Source organism: Lipotes vexillifer, unplaced genomic scaffold, assembly GCF_000442215.2.
Source record: "Lipotes vexillifer unplaced genomic scaffold, Lipotes_vexillifer_v1.1 scaffold605, whole genome shotgun sequence".
NCBI classification, from domain to species: Eukaryota; Metazoa; Chordata; class Mammalia; order Artiodactyla; family Lipotidae; genus Lipotes; species Lipotes vexillifer.
In genome coordinates, this window is record NW_006774406.1 from 1,499,631 (window position 1) to 1,520,631 (window position 21,001).

The 21,001-nt window shown below is 48.9% G+C and overlaps 2 protein-coding genes across 2 annotated transcripts in view; both read right to left on the reverse strand.

Moving 5' to 3' along the window:
• Nucleotides 1–1,917: 1,917 nt before the first annotated feature.
• On the reverse strand, nucleotides 1,918–3,811 carry TMEM200C (transmembrane protein 200C). The gene has a single exon (XM_007449161.1). It carries the CDS (start codon nucleotides 3,775–3,777, stop codon nucleotides 1,924–1,926), a length of 1,854 nt encoding a protein of 617 aa, XP_007449223.1. The 5' UTR covers nucleotides 3,778–3,811; the 3' UTR covers nucleotides 1,918–1,923.
• Nucleotides 3,812–6,940: 3,129 nt separating this feature from the next.
• L3MBTL4 (L3MBTL histone methyl-lysine binding protein 4) overlaps nucleotides 6,941–21,001 on the reverse strand; it is a 431,526-nt gene continuing 417,465 nt past the window's right edge. Inside the window, exons 21-22 of the mRNA XM_007449164.1 lie at nucleotides 7,724–7,970; nucleotides 6,941–7,217 (exon numbers count right to left, since the gene is read on the reverse strand). Of these exons, the coding sequence (XP_007449226.1) occupies nucleotides 6,941–7,217; nucleotides 7,724–7,970 (524 nt within the window). The remainder of the gene's footprint in view (nucleotides 7,218–7,723; nucleotides 7,971–21,001) is intronic.

Below are 21,001 nucleotides of genomic sequence, written 5' to 3' on the forward strand. Positions count from 1 at the left end.
AGATACCCTGAATTTAAGTAAAGCTTTCACACCTGAAGGCAATCAGAGAGATTGTATCTTCCACCAGGGGCCCAGAGGGATTAAGTGATTTGCCTAAGGTTACACAGATAGTAAGTGGATATTCCAGATTTGAGCCTGGGATTTCTTGAGCTCAAGGGGAGGGAAGGCCCATTCTTCTCCAGCATGCATTCAGACACTGTTATAATGGTAACAATTCCAATAACCACCATCTCTGAGTACTCCTCTGAGCCAAGCACTCAACCCGGCTCTGTCCACAGGACCCCTTGTCCCACCTCTCACAGCTCTATGAGGTTTGTCTAGTAACTCTCCTTTTATAGATGGCATCACTGAGACTCAGCATTTGTGACTTGTTCAAGGCTATACAGCTAGCAAATGCCAAAAGCTGGGGTCCAGCCTCACTCATGAATCTGCACTCTTTCCGCTGGACCCACTGTTTCACTCATGGGCGCCGATATGACCATACCTTTGACAAGGTTTTCCTTGAAAATCAGCATTTTAACTTCCTGCAATGATAGCCTGAGCTGTGCGTAACTGTAGAACTTGTAACCGAGTAGGTGAAAAAAAGCCATACCGTTCCCAAGATGCTCAGCTCACACTCCACGGAAGAGGGCATCAGAACGGTACGTTAATTACTGTTTGTCTACTGGTCTTGAAAATTAACTAACGGACTTTTAATTAAGTCAAGCATAAACAAGCTACCACATTATTAAAACATCACCTGCTAGCCTATATAGGCCACGGATTCAAGATCATGAACTTAAAAACAAAAATCAAATGGTCAACTCCAAGAGGATGACAGCAGAACATTAAGCCTGATGCTCTGTAAATTAATACTTAGAGGTAAACTGGAAATACTGTAGAAAATTAGTTTATTTAATGTTTCATTCTCTTGGAAAGACACACTCCCAAATGTTCAATTCTACCCTATATTTAAAAGATAAAAATATGATGGAACTTGATTGAGTGAGGATGTTGCTGAGCACTTTGCGGGAAGAGAGCTAGAATCGCAGTAGCAGTATCATAGCAAAATATCTTAGAGTTATCAGCTCAACTGCTTAATGTTTTATGTGTGTTAGAAGTATTAGTTCCAAGGCAAAATGAGGGAGTATTATGTTTGTTTGTTTGGAAACTTGTTTTATTAAAAAAGATTTTTTTCATGTTAATGCTATTTTCAGTACAGGTGTGATAGTACTCCATAAAGTATCGTGTACTTGATATAGTAAATTTAGGAATGTAACAGTCCATCTAGGTGCTGGCCCCCTCTGGTCTCCATTAGACGCCCTAGTAGCAAAATGTAAATTCCCTTTTCAAAAATAGAGAGGCCTTTGGGCAACTGGATGAGCAGAGTGGGGTGGGGCGAGGAAGGTGCTCTTTCCCGACAAACTCATGCTTTTGGCTTTGACTTCATTTAGTAATATCAGTTCTCAGAGAACTGAGATAGACCCTTCTATGCTCCGCAAAAGCATAGGAGGCAAAAAGCTTGTCATTCACAAGCAGCTGTGGACAAAACCAGCGGCAGAGTACAGGTTAGGGAAATTAGGGATCCAAAAAAAAAAGCTGGAGTAAAGTGCACAGTTACTGTCAAAAATATATTATTTTGATCCTAAGAAAATTCAGAGAATTTTATCCATGAACTAGATTGCTGACCTTTTAATACATTTGGTTTTCATAGAACATACAATCACCATCGGACATATAAGACTAGTTTGCTTTTTTTAAAAAAAATTGCCTGGAGTTATCTACAGGAATCTCGTGAACGCAATTCAAGGCTAACATTCTGCAGCTCTTTGGGTAGTGGACGATTTCCTCGGATAATCCCCAAGGACAGAGGGAACTGTTAAGCTCACTGCTTCGAGCGGGCGTTTCTCCCATTTTCTCACTCTTTTCTCGCCTCCTCTTGCCCTAAATGCCAGTAGTTTCCACTTCTCCGTCCTCGACCGCTGGGGCGTGAGATCGGGAAATCATGAAGAGTTTCTCCTCGTTTGTAAACTGCCTCTGCACCCGCTGGGGGGGCTTGCCCGCTGGGGGCTTCTGGCCAGGACCCTCCGGGGGACTCTGCTCTGCCCCCGGGGAGGTGGCGGCATCACCGTCTGGACTTTCACCAGCCACCGGGTCCACCACCGACTCCAGGGAGGTGCCGGCCTCCCGCAGCGGGGTGTAGCCCTTATTGCTGCAGGACGGGTCATCCGACTGGGAGCTCGGCGAGTCCGGCCCGGCGGGGGACGAGCGCTCCCGCCGCAGCCGGGGCTCGGGGGAGGCAGGTGGGGCCGGGACGCTCGAGTCCAGGTCCGCGCTGCGCGAGACGGGCGGGGGCTCGGGAGACGAGGGCGCCCGGTAGTCCGGGAGCCCGCTGGTGCTGCGGCGTCGCAGGGCCGCGTACCTGCCGGTCCTGGGCAGGCGGCCGCCCTGCCCCCTGGCGGTGCACGCGGCCGCCGCGCCCGCCGGCTCCTCCGGCTCTCGGGGCGCCCAGCGCGCGCCGCCCCGGGCGCCGCGGAGGTCGGTCAAGCTCAGGTCGAGCTCGCCCCGCGGAATCTCCCGGGAGCCGCGCTCCCCGGGCGGCCGCTGCCAGCCGCGGCTCGCGCCCGCTGCGTCCCTATCCCCGTCGCGGTCCCCCGGTAGGGGCAGCAGCGCGAAGGTGCTCAGCGAGGAGCCCACGAGGGAGCTGGCGGTGCTCTGGCGCCCCCAGCTCTCGGGGGGGCTGCAGGGCGCCGGGCTGCTGCTGCTGCTGGCGGCCGCGGGGGCGGCGGCGGCGCGGCGACCGCCGGCCGCGCCGGAGCGCTCGCGGTAGATGCTGTACACGGCCTCCGCCAGGCTCTGGGGCTCCCGCGGGCGGCGCGGGGTCGAGGCCAGGTCTGGTGGGGACGCGGCGCCCCGGGCCCCGCCCCCGCCCAGCGCCGCTGGGTGGGGCCACGCACCCCTGCCCAGCATCGCCGTCGCCCCGAAGGCGTCCCCGGCGCCGCCGCAGCCTCCGGGCTTCAGCTCCAGGCCCCGCGACTGCACGTAGCTGAGGAAGCCGTTGAGCGGCGCCGCCCCTGGGGGCGCCGAGACAGGGGCGGAGGACGAGGAGGCGGCGGCGGCTGCAGCAGCCGCGGCGGCTGCCAGGTCTTTGGCGCGGAGGCTGTGCACGTCGATGACGGTGGAGTAGAGGTCCCGCAGGTTGATGATCTTGGTCTTCTTGTCCCGGTTTTCATGGAGCACTGCGTTGGCGCAGATGAAGAGGAAGATGCCGATGCCCATGATGAGGGGCCCAAAGACCTTGAGCTTGTCCGAATGTAGGTAGCCGGAGAAGATGCGGAAGAAGAAGCCCACGGACGTAGGGGAGGACGAAGAGGGCGCGGAGGACCGTGCTGGAGGCGCGCTCCTGGGCGCGCCCACGGAACTGGCGGTGACACCCTCCGGAGGCCCCGGGTGCTTCCTGGACCGGTTTCTGCTGCCACTGCTGCTGCTGTTGGTCATGGTGGGGACGCGGTGGCCGCTGCCCGCGGGCGGCAGCTGCTTACCCCCCTCCCTGTTGGTCCCGTTGGCCTTGGGCCAGTAGCCCACCACCGCCAAGGCTATGCCCACCAGCAGCACCAGGATCCCGCAGAGGGCGATGAGCCCGGAGACGGAGCACAGCTTCAGCTTGCCTTTCACCACCACCACGTCGTTCTTGCGCCTCTTCTTGGCTTTCCGCCTGCGCTTGGGGACTTGGCTCGGGGGGCGGAGGGGATCCTGCTTTCTGGCGGAAATCCTCAGCAGGCCGCCGGTGGCGATCATTGCGAGCGGGTGCAGTGAGGGGCTAGCCCCTGGGGCGGAGACCTGTGCTGCGGTGGGGGGGGGGCACCAGCTGCCCACTAGCTGCTCCGCCACCTCCTCCCACTGCAAAGCAGAGGAAGACAGTCAGAGGGTGTAGGCTTGGCTGCAGCAACATCCCACGCGCTGCCATGGTCCCACTCCCGGATCCCACCACGTGCGTGTCCCTTGTCCCAGGGCCATTACCCGCTAACGGGAGTGCCCTAGGTAGAGACCAGGGGGTGTGGGAAATGGATTAGGGAAGAGAAGCGCTGTTGCAATAATTGATCAGAGACGACAAAACACTGAGAGTCCACCTCCTTCTCCCCCGCGCATCCTCCACTCACTCTGTAGGTACTATTCCAGCAGTGCTCATTTCAAATGCTCCTGCCTGACAGCCGACGGAGTTCTGACCATTAGTAAAAGCTATCAATAAATGTGGGACTCGGCGGTAGTGGGCAAGGGCTTTCCTGCCTTTCTCAAGGGAGCTGCCCCAGAGTTCCAAGTCTCTAACGGAGCACAGAGATCTGTCAATGTGGGGCCCACAGTCCCGAAAACAGTCACAAAAGTTACTGATTTATAAAGACAAAAGGAAATCATTTCACTGGATGGGAATTAAAAGTCATATCCTGGCAGATGGATTATTTACCCGAGATAACTAATAAAGAGTTCATGGCTAGGAGAACAGTAGAGAACTATGTCAGTGCTCTGACCATGGCTCCCTCCACCAACTGGTCTCCCAGCCATCATTGTTCTTACAGCTAGAGGCAAGCTGATCCCTCTCACAGCCGCTTCCTCATTTCTCTTTTGCAACATCTGGACAGCTTCTTGGGGTGGAATATTTAGTTTTAGGTAACTGGTTATGTAACTGCGCTCTTCCTTCTGGCTTCCTCTCTTCCCTCAGAGGAAGTCCCTTAAAGGTATCATGTGCTAGATCTCATCAGGGAATTTGAGAAGTCCCCCAGAATCTCCAAGAGAAAGATCTTTTTCTCATATGGGAAAATTCCAATCTAAAACCAAAACAAAACAAAAACTAAAAAACAAACTCTGCCATAATAGCGATCTGACCCCTTATTACTGTGCCAACAGCACATTCTAAACAATCCAAATATTCAAATGAGGAGGCAGTTAACTAGGTACAGCAGTCTACATAATAACGATTTGTAGAATGACATTTCCCCAAGTGAGAGCTGTTTTCATCTTTTTCTTATGAGGTCATTTTTAGGAAAGGAGGGCAGCAACAGTCAATGGACTCTCCTATAGGAAGTTTAGGTGTTTATAATAAAGCTTGGGTAGGTAAATGCACAGACGCATCTCTGTGGATATCTGTCAGCTTCTAAAAATTTCAATCCTACTGGATCCCCAGAGTAACACATTTTCTGTTCCATTGGTTGTGTTCCCTTCTATAATAGAGATGTTAAAATTAAGGGCATTGTATGAAATTGAAAGGCTTAGATATCACTCACAAGCCTTTGGGAATTATATCCTTTATAAAATAATGTTTTAGAATAAATTACCCTTTGAAAATGTGGGATTACTTCGGTAGAATTTTGCTTTTAATTGGTGCCTGGGTGAAGAGCTTTGGCCCTTGATTCACCTCCATCATACCAGTTCAGGCAGGATCATTCCTCCACTGGTGGAAAATCAAATGGTAATCAACTATTTCTGATGTTTGCAAATCAGTATCTCCTTGAACTTGGTTGGTTTTCAGTAAGGAGGACTGCCTGGTGGGTTAGAGAGGGGTTAGACATGAGGCAGGTCACAGGGGGTTAGTAGAGAGACATCTATAAACCTTTTGAATTTTGTTTTTAAGGAGCTGCACCAGTAAGTACAGATTGAAAAAAACAAACAAACAAACCCCAAACCAGAGTAGCTTACTGTCCATCCCTTCCTCCTACCCCCAAATGAACACATTCATTACGTAGTTGTAACACAAAGACTGCTCAGGCTCTAGCATCTGTAATGTAATAATCTGAAGATCTGTGATTATTTTAAGAAGGATTGAGGAAGCCAGACATTTTAGAAGCAAACCCAGACTCAGTTGGCAAGGGGGCTCTCCCAGAGGAGAGAAAGGCTAACTAACATTCTGTTGGGCATTGATATGGATGCTGGACGTCTTGGGAGAGGAAGGTCCACACCTGTATTTCACCTCAGCAAGGCAGCTTTGGCTCTGGGTGGAGTGTAAGGAAGACTGGAATGGGTTTCAACAAATCGTTTACAGAAGATCTTTAAAATTAGTTTAATAGCTAGTAATTAACTCCCTAGTTTATTATTCCTTCAGCTCTGCTGAAGCCAGAACTCCTTTATTATGTATTTCCATCTGACGGGAAATACTGATAAAGGTCAGATGGCACGGAAAACCCACCTTTGAGGTTTTCTTCATACAGAACGCAGGAAAAGAAACTTATCATTCGAGCTTGGCTGCCCTAGCAATTTACTGCCTGGTGCTGGTCTTTGGGTGGTTAAGGAATGGAGGATGGGGAAGCAAAGGAGGGATGTCTAAAAATACGACCGCTTCCAAGAGAGACATTCAAGTTCTCGGCTCATGATGGATTAAGCCCCACTCGGTGTCTGAGGCTCAGAGCCCACAGGACTGGGAGCGCCCTGCCCTGCCCTGCCCGGGACTCGACCCAGGTCCTCGACCCCCGGTCCCTCACTGGCAGGGCAGCGAGCCCCTTGCCCTTCTTATTAGGTCTGCTTATTTATGTTGGAGTCACATGAGTGCAGCAGCTGGGAGTCCGCCTCTGGAAAGAAAACAGGCAGGAGCGAAGTGAGGGCAATCCTGAACTCGCTTTTATCTGGGCAGCGCATGCCGTGTAGCCCGCCCAGGAAGATTACTCTCCCGAACACCCGCCCGGGGGATCCGGGCTCGGGCAGGAGGGCTGGGGAGGGGCCGCTCGGGGGCCGGGGACAGACAGAATTGCTCAAAATGGCAGCACTGTAAGCAAACAATATCGCTCACTTACCCGGGAAGACTGGGGCAGCTCGCAGCCAGAGAACGGGCGCTCGGGCTACACAAAGGAACCATGGAGAAACTTTTTCAGCCCGAGCCGACGGCGGAGCGCAGGGACAGCGCCTCGGGGCCCTCCATCCGAGCGCGGCTCAGCAGCGCAGCAGGGGCGAGCGCCCGCCCGGGGTGCGCAGCCCCCTACAGTGCCGGGGCGGGAGCCATTTCCAAGAGTTTCCGAGAAGTGTCAGGTTCTCCGCATCCTGCATCCTGCCTGGAGCCGCTCTCCCCGCCGCCGCCGCCGCCCCGGTCCCTCGCCGTGCCCTCCTGCGGCGCTCCCGGCCGGCCCGGCGCCTCTTTGTGTGGCTGCGGCGCGCCGGGCTCCGCCGGGTGGAGTTGAGCCCGCGGCGGCGGCGGCGGCGGCGGCGGCGGCGGTGGCGGCTTGCTCGGCTCGGGGCGGTCGGACCCGCGGCTGTTGCTAAGAGACCGGAGCCATGACACAGGGAAATTGCTGCAGGATGGCAGTCGGTACCCGGCCCGACTCGGCAGCTCTGGGGCGCACCCGCCCCCCCGTCCCCCCCCTCCTCCCCCGCTCCCCCCCCCGCCCCCCCCCCCACCCCCACCCCAAGTGAGACGAGTCGCCGGGGACTGGGAGGCGCGAGGGGAGACGGAGGAGGGGGCCCGGGCCGGGGGCGCGCGCGCGCGGGGAGGGCAGGGCACCGGGCGCCTCGGCCTCGGCCCTCCCATCCCCCGGGGCGCCCCGGGACCGCTGCCTGCCCTGGCTGGGAGCTTTGTTCTTTTTCTCCCAACTAACCTGTCTGAGCAGCGGGCTGGAGGGGGCCCAGAGAAAGGGCCGCTGCTCCGGGAGGGGCTCCCCATCAGCATCCGAGGGGCGCTCTCGGGGAGCACGGGGTAGCGCCCCCGTCTCCCTGCCTCCCTCCCTCCCCGCCTCCCCTCTCCTCTCTCCTCTTTTGTTGCCTGTACTCTCGGATGCGATACAGCTTTTTGCTGTTTCCCCCCTCCCACTTGGGAGTTGGCAGTGTGGACGCAGAGCGAACACAGTAAGTTGTCCCCCGGCGAACTCGGGCCCGGTCGAGCGGAGCCGCCCCCGCCGAGCTGCGCGCCCCGCGGGGCTCGTGCCAGCCGCGGTCCGCTGTCCTCGCGCTCCAGGCCAGCCGGGCCTTGTGGCCAGCCTCCCCGGGACCTCGGCCCCTCCCCCGGACGCTGGCAGCTGGGGCCCATCGGAGATTAGAATCGGCTCCGGGGTTCTCGCTGGGCAGCCCCTCCTGCTCCGACCCGCTCGGTCATCAGCAAACATGGAAAGGAAAACTGTCATTCTCCAGGAATCAGGGTTAGAATCAGAGGGGAAGCGGGGGTAGGGAGGCCGTCCAAACTCCCTACGTCATTTTTAAAAAGCGAGAGGGAGAGAGAAATCCTGTTTCCTAGCTCGTCCCTGCCCTCTCAACTGTAAAGTAAAAATGACAGGGAAAAAAGAATTTCAAAGTGGAATTTCCCCGTGGAGAATTGAGAAGAAAGTAAGAAAGTTTTAAATTATCTATTGAAATGGGGCAGCCGAGGTTCAAGAAGAAAGCAACAGAAGAGCAGGTGCTGTCTGAACTTTGGGGTCCAGACAGAAATATTTGGCTGGGGGCGCTGTTGTATATTCTGAGTTTGGCTGGCTGTTTAAGGGTCCACGGATCCCACCCAGGAGTGCTTTGCCGCCCACAGTTCCAGTTACAAGATTGTTCCTCAAGGTGCACAGCATTCTCTTGTGTTTAAAGCTAGAGCTTGCACTTTGCAAAAAGAACAATAAGGACCAAACATTCACGGGTTTAAAGAGAGAAATGTGATGATATGGGGATGGAGATGGTGGGGAGACAGGAGGCGGTGGAGGAGAAATGTTTCCTCAGAGGAAACCTCCTGCACCTGCTTGTTTGGAAGGTGGCCTCTGTCCCCCTTTCCAAGCAAATAATGAAGCTGGATGATGATCAGGGTGTTCAGAACCCACCACCTTCTACCTCTCTGTTCCTGCTCAGATTCAGAATGCTAGAAAACAAGCCATAACCAAGGGAAAGTTTTCAGTCCCACATTGGAGTGTTTCCTTTTAGAGAAATCACTGCAAAGAAGAAATCACTTGGTCTAATAGTGATTTGAAAAGGTTTTTGGGTTTTTTTTTTTTTTTTTTTTTTTTTTTTTTTTTTTTTTTTTTGGCTCTGAGCATCTAGACTTCTTGAATCCCAGGAATAAACTGGTGTTTTGCACAAAGATTGGATCTAAGATCTCATTACACAGCTAGCTGCCAGGGGCCACGGGGGACAACTCCTATCCTCGGTGGGCCTCTGTTTGCTGAGCTGTGTAAACGGGAATCATGCTGCAGAACTTCAATACAGTCTGAGGTGGATTAAGCCGTTAATAGTTTCAAATTTTTATATAAATTGTAGCCCTCATTTGCACAGTTAAAACTCATTTGAGGGATTTGAGGAGAAAAGAAAAGCATCCTTTTCTAGACAGACAGGCCTTGGGACATATTTTTCTTATGTTGGTGACTGCAGTGAAATTTATGGTTTATTATTCAAAGGCTTCCTCCCAAACTAAGTTCTTTGGAACTTGGCTTCATTTCACCTGGGTGTTACCACCTTCGGTAATTTTGTTTTCAGCTCAGGGTAGCAGAGGAAATCAGATCACGTCTGTTTCCAGTGGAGTCCTTTATCACCTCTGTAATAATACATCAACATACCTTCCCACGGGTTTCCAAGTTATGTCGTTATTTTGAAAGGAACAATGATGCTCTTGGCCCTTCTGGAGTTACTTTCTTTCTAATTACACTGGCCGTTCAGTTGGGATGATTTCTGAGATTGTGGGACACTCCCTTTCACCCTGCTGGAAACTGATGGGCCAAGGCTACCTAATCATAATAATTCACCGGTGTCTCAAGAACTCGGGGCTCAGCCCAACATTCGGAACATGTGGTAGCAGGACAGTAACAAAGGCCTTGGGGAAAAAGAAGAGGGAAAAGATGAGCTTAGTTTAGTTGGATTAAACTCTGACCTGAAATCTTTCATCTGTTCTTTCTTAAAAACAACCGTTATGTAATGTATTCCGTTTCATAAGTAATTCACAATCCATTTACCGACCCTGATCACTTCATCACCCTGGGCTGGTGGCTTGCTTGCCTGTGCTCCTAGGGCGGCTCAGGGGAGACGCCATGGTGGCTGGCCTGCCGTAGGCCCACTCAGGCCCCCCTTGATCTCCAGGAACGTGCAGTGGGAAAGGCTTTGCTTGTGTCAGCCGCTCAGCGATTCCTACCTCTCCCCACGCCCTGATCGCACAGGTTGTTCAGGCTGCAGAAACAGAGGTAGTTTAGGGCCGTATATTCTGGAACCAGTTTGTATCCTCCATAAACTAACGACGTAATTTGATCAGATAAGTAAATGATGTAATCTTCTCTGCCTCGGTTTCCTCATCTGTTATGGGGATCATGACACACACCTACCTGATAGCATTACCGTGAGGATTAAACAAGGTTAGTTCATGTTCACTAACGCTTAGCGTGTGGTAAACACTCGTTACATTTAGCCATCATCCTCGTTAGCCTGCACATCTTCTCCCAGCTTGTTACCCTCACTCTCCCATTGTGTTCACATTTGCCAGCATCTACATGGGAGGTCTCTGCACTTAATCACTCTGAAATGGAGTTACAGGATCAGCTGTGGTGATTGCATGACACCTGCCCTTGTGGCCCACGTGGCGATGGCCCAGTGCCACTCAAGAAGCCCACTCTCCAGGGGAGTGGAAACATTTTCCCCTTTGCTACCTCCCTCATTTTGCAATTACAAGGGTGCTTTCATTTCAGTTTGCTGGAGAACCCAGATTTCAAACTCATGTCAGTCTAGAGGCAAATTAGGAGTTTGCAGAAACACAACCAAGAGGACAGTCTTCAGACTGGAGGTTGAGGACTTCACAGAAAGGACTCTAACGCCTTTTTCTGGCATCTCTACGGCAGAAGAAGGAAACCACTATCTCGAGGTTGAACACGGGACACCAAATATCTCACTCCTCCTCTCTTCTTTTTTTTTTTTTTGCGGTACGCAGGCCTCTCACTGTCGTGGCCTCGCCCGTTGCGGAGCACAGGCTCCGGATGCGCAGGCTCAGCGGCCATGGCTCACGGGCCCAGCCGCTCCATGGCATGTGGAATCATCCCAGACCAGGGCACGAACCTGCATCCCCTGCATCGGCAGGCGGACTCTCAGCCACTGCGCCACCGGGGAAGCCCTCCTCCTCTCGTTCCCTCTTCATACCCGTGCCGATAAAAGACAATAGGACAAACAAAAACACGACCAAAGAAAACAATAAACCAAGCAATAGATTTAGCAAATAAAATCTCACATGGAACATATGCTCAAAAGCTATGTGGTGTTTAGCTGAAATTCAGATTTCAGCGGGCACAGTCTTTGATCTTTATCCCCACCATTACATACCTTGGTAGCCTCACACTTTTTTCATGGCACATGCAAAGGACAAAAGAGCCTGCTAAAACAGAAAACAGGAAATGCAACAGTGGATTAAAGCCCCATTAGATTTCTTTTGGAACAGAATAGGCAAGAAGGAAAACACCCAACAGAGCCTAGATGGAGCAATAGAACTTAGAAGCCCAAGGATGGGAAAGCTTCGGTTTCTCACAGTTAGAGGTTACGTGGTTTGTGTTTCTAGCCCTTCCCCACGGACACTGCTGTGCCAGAAGGACTGGAGCTTGCCTCTGCCTTTATTCCCCAGAGTTCCACAAATGAACCTCTGAGAGAAGGAACTCAGCATCACTTTCAAGAACTTCTGTTTGGAAACTAAGGGTAAACTCATGCTGTGTCAAGGTCACGATCCAGCCTATTTCTTGTGTTTCTGAAAGTTGTCAGTGTTCAAGCCTAGATGCTTATACCACAAAGGGAAGGAAATGATGAAGCGTCTAAAGAGGCTCCCGTAGAGCACATCGTACGGGGGCCTTTACCTCCGTTCCAGACAAATGGCGTGTGGCAAAGACAGCCTTCGCGACTGCCTGCAGCGCCGTTCATTCTTAATCTTGCAAATCACCAGGCTCTAGGGACTGACCAGTGGTTGTTTCCTCTAATAAGTAGGTTCATATTTGTACATTCAGTTTCCCCCTATGGCCTGCATTTTCTACCATTTTCCAGGCACCGTCAAAGCTGGATTGTGTGCTTCATAAGATAATTGAGGTCTAAAGTGAGAAACCAGGGTGTGTTGGCAGGCCTGAAAGCTGATCAAAGCCGAGCTTGGAAAGGGCTTTGCAGACAGGGCTCCATCAATGGAACAGCCAAGAAGAAACCCACAGCTTGGGCTTCCCTGGTGGCACAGTGGTTGAGAGTCCACCTGCCGATGCAGGGGACACGGGTTCGTGCCCCGGTCGGGGAGGATCCCACATGCCACGGAGCGGCTGGGCCCGTGAGCCATGGACGCTGAGCCTGTGCATCCGGAGCCTGTGCTCCGGAATGGGAGAGGCCACAACGGTGAGAGGCCCATGTACCACAGAAAAGAAAGAAAAAGAAACCCACAGCTAAATGTGCCCTGTGTTCCCAAAACATATCCTGAATGTCCACACTGACACTACTCCCGTTATTTCTTGTAATCCACAAGCACTACAGGTAGAAGACTTGTCCTACTGAGAACTAATAAAAACTCACATGTCCAAGCTCCTTTCAAAACTAATTGTGATGTGAGCTGCTGTGAGTACCCAGCAGGAAAGGAGAAGCACAGAGAAGGAGCTCGTTTTCAGAAGTAAAGAAACATAAGATTCCAAGATTAGTGCTTGCGTGACAGGCCTCTGACTCATCCCACAAGCATTTTCTTAGGGCCTCTTGTGTGCCCAGCTCTTTGATTCTTGCGTTTATTCACTCAACAAATAACCTACTATGTTACAGTTACTGTTCTAGGCACCCCTGGGTAGAGTGATGAACAATGTAAACAAAGTCCCTCTCTGGGGTCGGGGGGAGGCAGATAATAAACAATTAAGTAAACAAGCGAGGAAATTTCAAACCTTGATGAGTGTTATGAAGAAATTAAAAGAGGGTGCTGTGACTGGTCAGAGGGGGCATCGAGAGAGAATAATTTCTATCGGTGTTCAGGGAGGGCCTCGCCAAGGAGTGGGGTTTGCACTGAGAACCTGCAGGCTGAAAGGGAGCCGACCATGTGAGAGTATTCCCGGAGAAAGAAGAGATTAGGGGACATGGCCCTATTAGCCTGTAATTTAGTTAGATTCATCAAAAAATAACCAGTGACCAATGCGAGGCAGGAGGGCAAAATATCTAAGTGCTGGAGGACTTCAGAAGAAAATGATCACTGGGGAGAAAAAAACCAGTTAAGGAATACCTCGTGGATATGGATCCCATCCTTGACCTGGGGTAGATTTGGGCCAGTGGAGGGAAGGTGTAGTAACTGGGCTTGTGAGCATAATGACCTGAACATAACCTTTCTGATGGGTGTAAGGGGCCCAGGGAGTAGGGGCCAAGCATGCCATTGACGGAGATGTTAAGATGCTTAGAACGGGAAGGAACCTTCAGATGCTCTGGTCTCTTGCTTCTCCTCGTGTGGTCCGTGGACCAAAGGCATCAGCATCACCTGGGAGCTCGTTAGAAACGCTGCATCTTGGGCTCCATCCCAAACCTGCTGAATCAGAATCTGCATTTTAACGAGATGCCCAGATGATTTGTGTGCACATTAGACTCTGAGAACCACTGCTCCAGCCCAGTCCTCTCATTTGAGGGATGAGGGGACAGAATTCACCTCACCCCCATCTTTGTGTGCATCCGTGTGTGAGAGAAAGAGAATTTTGCTTTTAACTCTGTTTCAAGTAGTGCACCCGGAAGTACATAACATCTGTGGCCAAATATGTGTTTCTTCTTTTTTTATACATTTATTTAATTAATTTATTTTGGGCTGCCTTGGGTCTTTGTTGCTGCGCGGGGGCTTTCTCTAGCGGCGAGCGGAGGCTACTCCTCCTTGTGGTGCATGGGCTTCTCATTGCAGTGGCTTCTCTTGTTGCGGAGCATGGGCTCTAGGTGCATGGGCTCAGTAGTTGTGGCTCGCGGGCTCTAGAGCGCAGGTGCAGTAGTTGCGGCGCACGGGCTTAGTTGCTCCGCGGCATGTGGGATCTTCCCGGACCAGGGCTCGAATCCGTGTCCCCTGCATTGGCAGGCGGATTTTTAACCACTGCACCACCAGGGAAGTCCCCAATGTGTGTTTCTTACACGGGGAAGTAGCGTGTTTTTTAGCTCAAGTGGAAGAGGAAATTAAAACTTGGTGGCTTTGGCAGGTATATGCGTCATTCTAGGAAGTGGGTTTGGCGGAGGTGAGGCCTGAATGCAGCTTTCTGAAAGATCAGGTTTACTCTACTCTGGGATTCCTCTTTGGATTCAGGCCATTTACGCTGAAGTGGCTCTGCCCCTCCTAGTTGGGTGTGAGGCGGGTGGTGAGAAGCCTGAGTGTCTTGTTGCCTGACCCCTCCCTCTCAAGCTGGTTGTAGGGAAGAAGTGAGATGGCCAAGAGCAGCGCGGAGAAGCGGGTGTGGGGAAGAGGCCCTCCGGGCCCCCATCATCACCACCACCCCAAGAAGCACCCCTAAGTGAATATAGGGAAGTAAAAACTGAGTACTTGCTACGGAAATGCTCCTCCCCCCATCGTATCGTTAATCCTATTCTATATAGAAATTTTGAAGCTGCCACTGTAGGTGTTGCTTGGGGTACAGGTGTGGAGGCCTGTGCAGCCTTATTCAGGTGTTAGTGGTTGTGATGATGGTGGTGAATCCTTACAGGGGGCTCATCATGCATTGGGTGCTGGAGATGCAGTGGAGGGCAGAAGCTCCCTGTGAAGCTTGGGTCGGATCCAAAGACAGGGAAGCGTTCCCCAGGGTGCTTTGCGGTTCCCAGTGAGTCCCAGCCAGGCAGGGGGCAGTGACTGCCGCTCTCACCTCCTTATCTTCTAATCTTTGATACTCCTGCAGTCATTGTGGGGTTTTTTTTGTTTATAAATCCTGAAGTGTGCTTTTCCTTTGCCTTTGGTTACTAAGCTTCACCAAGATGGTCACTTCCTCCATAGATGGGTCTGGAAATGGCTTTAAGTGCACTTGTAAAGCTTGGGATAAATTTCTTCATTTTCTCTCTGATGGAAGTAAATGGCATTTTCATACATTTATCTCCTATTTGTTGTCCCAGAAGGCAGGGTCCGGATCCCTTTCACTTCTGTGCTGTTCTCCAGTTTCCAACTTAATTCCCTTCAAAGGAGCACATCTGTGGTGCCTGCCCCGCTACCCCTCCCTGAAAAAATAGTTACTGAACAACTACTTGTGTGGGAGCCAGATACTGTCCTAGTCCTATGTTTGGAACAATACAAAATTATATATTTTTTGTGTATGTGACTATGGACTTGTGAAATTAGATTGATTGACTAGGGTGACTGAGGAGACCTTTATACCTGTCCAAGGACAGAGTATTGGCAAATAAAAAGGAGCGTTTCCTCTTAAGTATCACTGTGAAAGGAGTCCTCGCCAGACTATAACTTGAGTTCATATTGGAAACGGGTTATTGCTTCCTTTCTGAAACAAAGAGTGGGAAAAAGTTATGCATGTTATGTCAGGAGAAAAGCTGATATTATAAAGCCTATATAATTTTATTCAAAAGGATTAAGATAAAATTAAAATGTATCTACACTTGGAAAATGTGTCAGATATTTTGAGAGTAATTGTGTTTTGAAGTAGGCCTGGGTTTCCTCAATCTCACGCCCGGGGCCATTGCGACCATCATGTGAGTCCCATGCTTTGCTCCACTGTTCAGGAATCCAGGCGGTGCGCCTCACATGACCTCACCCTGTTTTGGAATCCCCGCTGCTGACCTACTGAACATGTAACTACAGAATCTTAATGTTTGGGGCTTAAGATTGTTAGAAGCCAAACGACCACAAGGAGGAATTAATTTTACATTTGAAGGGCGTGCCACCCAATTCATTTTTTAGTACACACCCCCTTCAGATGACCCCATTGTAACAACTGTAATATATTTAAATCATTTTAGAGTATAAATAGAGCAAAAGAGAAAACTGCCTGCCCCAAACGACCATCACAAAGCACATAGATGTCTAATACATCAAACCAATAAATCAGCCTTGATAGAGTATTTTTCCCCAATGAAGAACTCTTATCAGAACCACAAAAAAAGTTACATGATTAATGTGGGCTCGAGGTAATATTAATATAAATTTTTTTTTCTGACGGGGAAAAGCGCACACATTTTACCACACTAAATTTAGTTTCGAATTTCTATAAAATCTTACTGAAAACAATCTCAGCTGGCTTCTTTATACTGAAGAAGACAGAAGTATCATGACGTCAGAAAAGCATCACAAGTATTAATTTTCTAGCGAGAAAGATGCCAACATGATTTCTTGACAGGTGAGGTAAAGTGATTACACAGCTTTTTACAGAGCTGAAATGTTGGTGTGGTACACTGGAAGATGATATGCAGAAAAAGCAGAGATAATGCTTCAAAATATTTCTGGTCTTTATTATTCTCCAAAGCCACTTCCTCCCAGGATTAGGGTTTGGCGACACAAAGGTCTGTAGTGCTCTGAATACTTACAGCAAATCATATAAGAGTTTAATATATTCAGCTCACTGAAGGGCAGCTGTGTCACAGATTGCCTTCCCACGCCTCCCAATCACTTATAACTTCTGGCTTTTGATGACATTAATATGAATGAAATGATAGAAAAATTATCCTTTCTGGAAATTTGATACCAGTCAGTGTTACAGCTCTACTTTCTTTTGCCAAGGAAATGATGTTTTTCCCAGTTACAGAGATAAGTATGTTCTGATCAAGGCGGAGAGTTCACAAAGCAAACGAGGAGAATGAGAAAAAGTGGTCATTTGCAGCAGCCACTTTAAGAGCTTACACATCGGAACATGTATTTAATGGCTTACTTTAGAAGTACTCAGAGAATATGTGCAGCTTCCGTTTGTAAGCGGTAAAGGAATCTCTCCCGGAGTCTGCAAAGGCTGAGGGCACAGGTGAGGGGCTGTGGGCCGAGGAGGGTGGTGGTGCACAGAGTTGTGGATCTCGACTCAGAGGAAGTTACAGAGCTCCCGAGGATTCCATCAATGGAAGCAGCTCCCGGGGTTTCTGTGCCTGTCTCTACTGGCACGTAGAGACATCACAAAGTCAGCTAGCCTTTCCGTCTCTGAGCAAGACGGGGTTCTAAACCACGTCGAAATGATAATTTTTGTACCCTGTTCCTGGGTGATCCTCAAATGTCCTATTTATTTAAAGGATGTGGAAAGTCAAACTAGATAATTTGATTCCCTCTTTGCCTTTGCAGCCATAAAAATCTCAAGGGCATAGTGCATAACCTCTTGGATACCATGCATATTAATGCAGTATTTAAATGACGCAAAATGTTGAATAGTTGGTATTGAATGATGGGATTTGAAGAAAGTCCTAGCTGGCTTTTAAAGATTCCTTACCGTCTTCTGGTCCCTCGTATTCTCCCTTAAAGCTGTGGAAACCAGGGATAGGTCATTTCTGTGATGTTTATGAGGCCACTGTGTTTCCCAGAAACACTGGTTTGTACAAAATGTAGTAAAATTGCAACATTCCAAAACAGAAGCTATATTGGGTTTGGTTTTATCCTGCTCTGGACTTTGCCTTCACTTGGATTAGATTCTCAAACTTCTTCAGGAGGTGGGATGTTTGGAAATCTCAGAGCTCTTCTTGGACTGTTTTCAGACACCAAACAAAATTAATTCACGTATGCTTTTCGATTGAATCACAAACCATCTAACATTAGATTCGTACATAAGCATAGAGTAAGCATCAGATACTGAATACTTATGGAAGAAAACTTTAAAACTGTGAACCTTTGTCTGATAACATTTTTTTCCCTAAAAATTGGAAAAGAACACAATCATTTATTTGTACCACGGGACACTTTGACCTAGTTACAAACACAAGTATTCTTCAAGAGTATAATTTTAAAAACATGGGCTTAGCTATCATAATGGTTAGATAACTAAGAATGTTTGTCTTCAGCCATTTATTTTTGCTTTTGCCTCTTTGACCTTCAGGATTACCCTGCAAACACATACCTGTTTCTGCTCTCTCTGCTCTGGCCTGTTTCAGCAACACTGCTTTTCAGGTTTCCCTAGCTCATTAACTACCTTGCTTCTCTGGACAATACCCCAGAGGTATTCAGTGACACTTTTCCTCAGTTGAATCCGTTTCTTCCCCCCGGCGCATTTTCTTTATCCAAGCAAATCCTTTGCTATCATTTCTCTATCCTTGTGGGTGTCTATACACCTCCTTCGTTTGGTCTGTTAGTGAGGGTACTGTTGACTCCCTTCTCTTGGTCATTAGTGAGCCCGCAGAAGGTTCAGGGTCACGGGGGGAATTGCTCTTCTGGTTATTTGTATTCAAAACCTCCCTATCGTCAGAGGGACAAGCACCTAGGGGCCTGTGTTGAAGACAGAGAAAGGGTTTAACCCACTCTGAGTCCATCTCTGAAGAAACATTTCGTGAAATGTCTCTCTACGTAAATCAGGTACCAAGCTCACGTTGCATTCTAACAGCTGTCTCTATTTCCCTCTGCAGGATTGTATCAGGAGTGTTCACTCCATGGATTATCTAACACTTTTTCATCACAGGATCTCTGTATGAGGTGGATGATGGGGGACTAGCTGTTTGTAAAAATCTCTAGGAGGTTTTCCGGTGGGGGGGGGGTTTCTTCCTCCACCCCCCCACCCTTGTGGGATTCTCAGACAGACGGTCTTCAGCCTCCAGAGGGAAGCCCCTCTTCCTTACCAGCGGCCCTTCCTCGCTGTGCAGCCTCTCTGGCCCCCTGTCCTTCCTACTAGCAGAGGCCCCAGGAATGCTGCTTACCTTCTCCTCCTAGCAAGCAGCACCCCTCCAGTTTCCTCCTTGGGGTTTTTCTCTGTCCAAACTCATTCTCGGAGTGGGATGTTTCTTCTTGGCTACCGCCTTTCTCATACCCTCCAAACAAGTACATTCGTTAGAGCTTTGCCGTCAATCACATGGGCCAAGAGCCCGCTTCATATAAATAATACACCTGAAGAATTTACAGGGATTTACAGGATCTTACAGACTGATGAGATTGTCATGGAATTCTCACTGGCTTTGTCACAGGGTGTCTCATCTCTGAGAGTGTGGCTCACCCATCGTCCCCTCCTGGCCTGTAGTTAGCAAAGATGCACAGATCCGTTCTCCAGCGTAGCCCCTCTTCCCAGCACCGTGGACCCGACGAATCAGGATAGAATGTTAGGTGCATGCTAGTCTAAAAAATCTGGGTCAGTCGCATCTCGGAGAACTTCTGGATTGGAAAGATGGCCCCGGCCTCTACCTGGAGCAGTGATTCCTCCACTTCTCATTCTCAGTCACTCATTCCTGTCACAGCTCTACCACTTCAACAGCTATTTTAAGATTTCAGGCGAATTGTCCCTTCGTTCAGCTAGAAAGTAAGCTCAATGAGAGCCGCTGCTAGGCCTTGTTCACTGCCATGTCCTTAACACCAAAGAAAGTGACTGGCGAGTATCTGTCATGTACTTTCCAGGTACAAGACAGTGAATGCATTTGTGGGCAAAAGGGAAGTATACAAAAATGAAATGGAAATTTAAGACAGCATCCCATTAACCTAAGTAGAAAAACTAGAAGGAGGTTCTAACATTTGAACAACTGCAGGAACACACCATTTTTCTGGATATAAAGACTCAATATTGTAAAGACGTCAGTTATTCCCTTAGCTTAATGCAATTCCAATAAAAATCTGACTGGGCTTTTCCTTTGAACATATCAGCATTATTCTAGGGGTCTACTCAAGAGACGTGAAAACACATTTCCACATAAAACTTGTACGTGAATGTACATAGCAGCATTATTCATAATAGCTAAAAAGCAGAAACAACTCAAATGCCCATCAAGTTGTAAATGGGTAAGCAAAATGTGGTGCATCCATACAATGAAATACCACTCAGCAATAGAAAGGATGTATACTGACACGCTACAACGTGGATGATCTCAAAAATATTATGATCAGTGAAAGAAAACAGATGTAAAAGATCAGATATTGGGTTCTATCACTCCGTTTATATGAAAAGTCTAGAAAAGCAAATCTGTAGAGATAGAAAATAGATTTGTGGTTGTCTGGGCCTGGGGGTGGAATTGAGGAGTGATTGGAAATAGGTCCAAGGTTTCTTTTTAGGGTGATGGAAATGTTCCAAAATGAGACTGTGGTGATGGTTGTACAACTCTGCAAATAAACTGAAAACCATTGAATTGTACACCCAAAGTGGATCGATTTTTTGTTATGTAAATTATGTCTCCATAAAGCAAAAGAGAAGTTCTTAAGTTTTTATATAAGAATGAATAGAGAGGTATGTGGAGCCCAGGCACTTTTGGAAAAATAAAGAAAAAAACAAAACAAAACACAAGCTGTGACAGGACATTAATTATTTCCTTTGGGAAAAGCCTTAGGAGGAGAATTTCTGGATTAAAGGATATACACAAAGTGAATAATAGCAGTAATTGAATACCATACACCCATACTGATAATAAACAAACCTAGGTCTAAACTTCACACCTTAAATAAGGTGTAATCTAAAATATATTAGATTTTAAAGTAAAATGTAAAATTATAAAATGTTTAGAAGCAAAACAGGAAAAAAATCTGTGGGACAGATTTGGGCTTGTGAATAGTTGTTCAACATGCATAATCCATACAAGAAAAAAAGTCAATAAATTGGACCTCATCAAAATTTAAATCTTGTGCTCTGTTAAAGACTGATCCAGTTAAGAGTGTGAAAAAACGAGCTACAGACTGTGTTATTTGTAAACCACGTAGCTGACAAAGGACTCATATCTATAATATATAACATTATAGATACAGATATAATACATATCTATACATATCTATATAGATATAATACGTATCTATAACATATAATATAGTTCTATATGTATAGAACTCAGAACTCCACAGTTAAAAAAACAAAATCCTCGGGCTTCCCTGGTGGCGCAGTGCTTGAGAGTCCGCCTGCCGATGCAGGAGACGCGGGTTCGTGCCCCGTTTCGGGAAGATCCCACATGCCGCGGAGCGGCTGGGCCCGTGAGCCATGGCCACTGAGCCTGCGCGTCCGGAGCCTGTGCTCCGCAAATGGGAGAGGCCACAACAGTGAGAGGCCCGCATAATGCAAGAAAAAAA